The following is a 1,712-nucleotide window of genomic DNA, read 5'->3' as shown; positions in this document are numbered from 1 at the left end:
GTGCTGTGAACCTTGGAAGGCCTGACCCTGTCTGAGTGTTCTGGGCTGCAGGCAAGCCCTGGCCACTGCGTGACTTGGCAAAGCAGCTGCCACCAGGACTCCAGCTTTGGAACAGCCCGGCGAGGCCACCCCCTCCAGATGGAGAGGTCAGGCTGGGACCACAGCATGCATGTGAGGAACCGCGCAGGGAGGCCCAGGCATGTGGCCAGCTGCTTGCTCTGCAGCCCAGCTCTAGGGCCCGCCCAGTGCACCTCTGCAGCATAGAGGTCGCTGGGGCCTTTGGGGGATGAGGGGTGGGGCTGAGAGTTACCCACTGGACAAGACTAGGGCTGGACAGAAACCCAGTGTGACTGACACTCTGCTTTCTCTGGTCATAGGTCAAATAGGCAACATTCTCTGTCTACTACCAGGATAAAGAAAATAGAAGAAAGGTCAAACTCAGAAGTCACACTCAGAATTTAATTTCTCCAAAAGTTGTTTCTGCGTTTGATTCATGCAGAAAATCACAAAGCCTTCTCGCCTTTTCTGAGTGGGCGGGATCCACAGCTGGCTTACTTCTGTACCTGGAGCATGGACTGAGAGGCAACAGCCTCCTTCCAGGAGAGGCTCCACTCACAGGCAGGCCCGGCTGCACGAGCCTTCCCTGCTGGGCCTGGTCCCTGCAGCTGCCCCTCCCTGGCTGGCTCCTCTCTCCTTTCCTACCCAACTGTTCACCTTGTCACAGGGCTATGTCTTGGCTCTTGGCTAAGACTTTAAGGGCCCACACAGCAGAGGACAGAAGCCTCAGATCCTGACGACCTGCGCAGCAACGCACGGACTCTGCCTCTCCACTCCGTCCACCGCTGGCCTCCTGAGGTAGAGTCGGGCGAAGGTGCCTCCCACCTGCCCTTTAGTAAGGCGCCCGGGGTTCACACAGACACAGCCGAGGACATCCTGGGGAGGAGAGAAGGGGAGACAGGTTTGGAGGCCTTAACTAACTGGGAACCAATGTGAAAAAGAAGTGACATCAGATGGCTGGACCCCAAAGAGGGTTTTACAAAATGGAAATGAAGACAGACAAACAACCAGACACATTTTCAGTCTTTTTTTTTTTTTTTGACGGTCAGCCAGCAGTCACTTGGCACCTTCCTGATAAGAGCAAAAAGGAACTGTCTGGTGGCAGAGGCACGCCTGCCAGACCTGTCTGCTCTGGGGTTCGCATCCTGCTTTCTTTTTGTCTGACTCTTAAACGCCTGCTCCGGCCCTCCCAGCCCTCTCAGATCATTTCCAACAGTCACACTACTGGTATCCAGGCAACCGTTGCCTGGGCTCCCAAAATTCCACATCCAGAGGCTGACAAGTCATGGTGCCCCCATGGAATATGGCTGGCTGCTTCGCGTGTGGAGGAGCTGGGGGAGGAGGGAAAAATCCGCTCCCCACGCCGGGATGAGTTTCTAATTCTTGGCCTCAGAGGAGGCGCCTATAAACCAATGAAATAAAACAGCTGCTCCTTGTGTTTAAAGGGAGACCTTTTACCGTACGCTGGTCAGATCTGGAGCTCAACTCCATTTCACTGTCAGAAAGGTGAGAGGCAAAAGCTGGCCACTGTCAGGTCACCTATTTATCTCTGAGTCAAGGCACAGACACCAGCAGCTCGCTGCCCCCTTGCCCACTTCCTTGCCCTGACAGCTGGGGTTTGCTGGTCTTGGCTCTGGCATGTGAGGCAGGACAGC

At 55.3% G+C, this 1,712-nt stretch overlaps 1 protein-coding gene across 1 annotated transcript in view; it reads right to left on the bottom strand.

Annotated features, from left to right (window-relative positions):
- Window positions 1-438: 438 nt before the first annotated feature.
- Window positions 439-1,712, bottom strand: part of POLA2 (polymerase (DNA directed), alpha 2, accessory subunit) — a 43,809-nt gene continuing 42,535 nt past the window's right edge. Inside the window, exon 17 of the mRNA XM_011993598.1 lies at window positions 439-933. Within this exon, the coding sequence (XP_011848988.1) occupies window positions 784-933 (150 nt within the window). The 3' untranslated portion in view covers window positions 439-783. The remainder of the gene's footprint in view (window positions 934-1,712) is intronic.

This window comes from Mandrillus leucophaeus, unplaced genomic scaffold (assembly GCF_000951045.1).
Source record: "Mandrillus leucophaeus isolate KB7577 unplaced genomic scaffold, Mleu.le_1.0 Scaffold43, whole genome shotgun sequence".
NCBI lineage: Eukaryota > Metazoa > Chordata > Mammalia > Primates > Cercopithecidae > Mandrillus > Mandrillus leucophaeus.
Note: the sequence above shows the minus strand (reverse complement) of the source record. Positions and strands in the feature narration are given on the sequence as shown.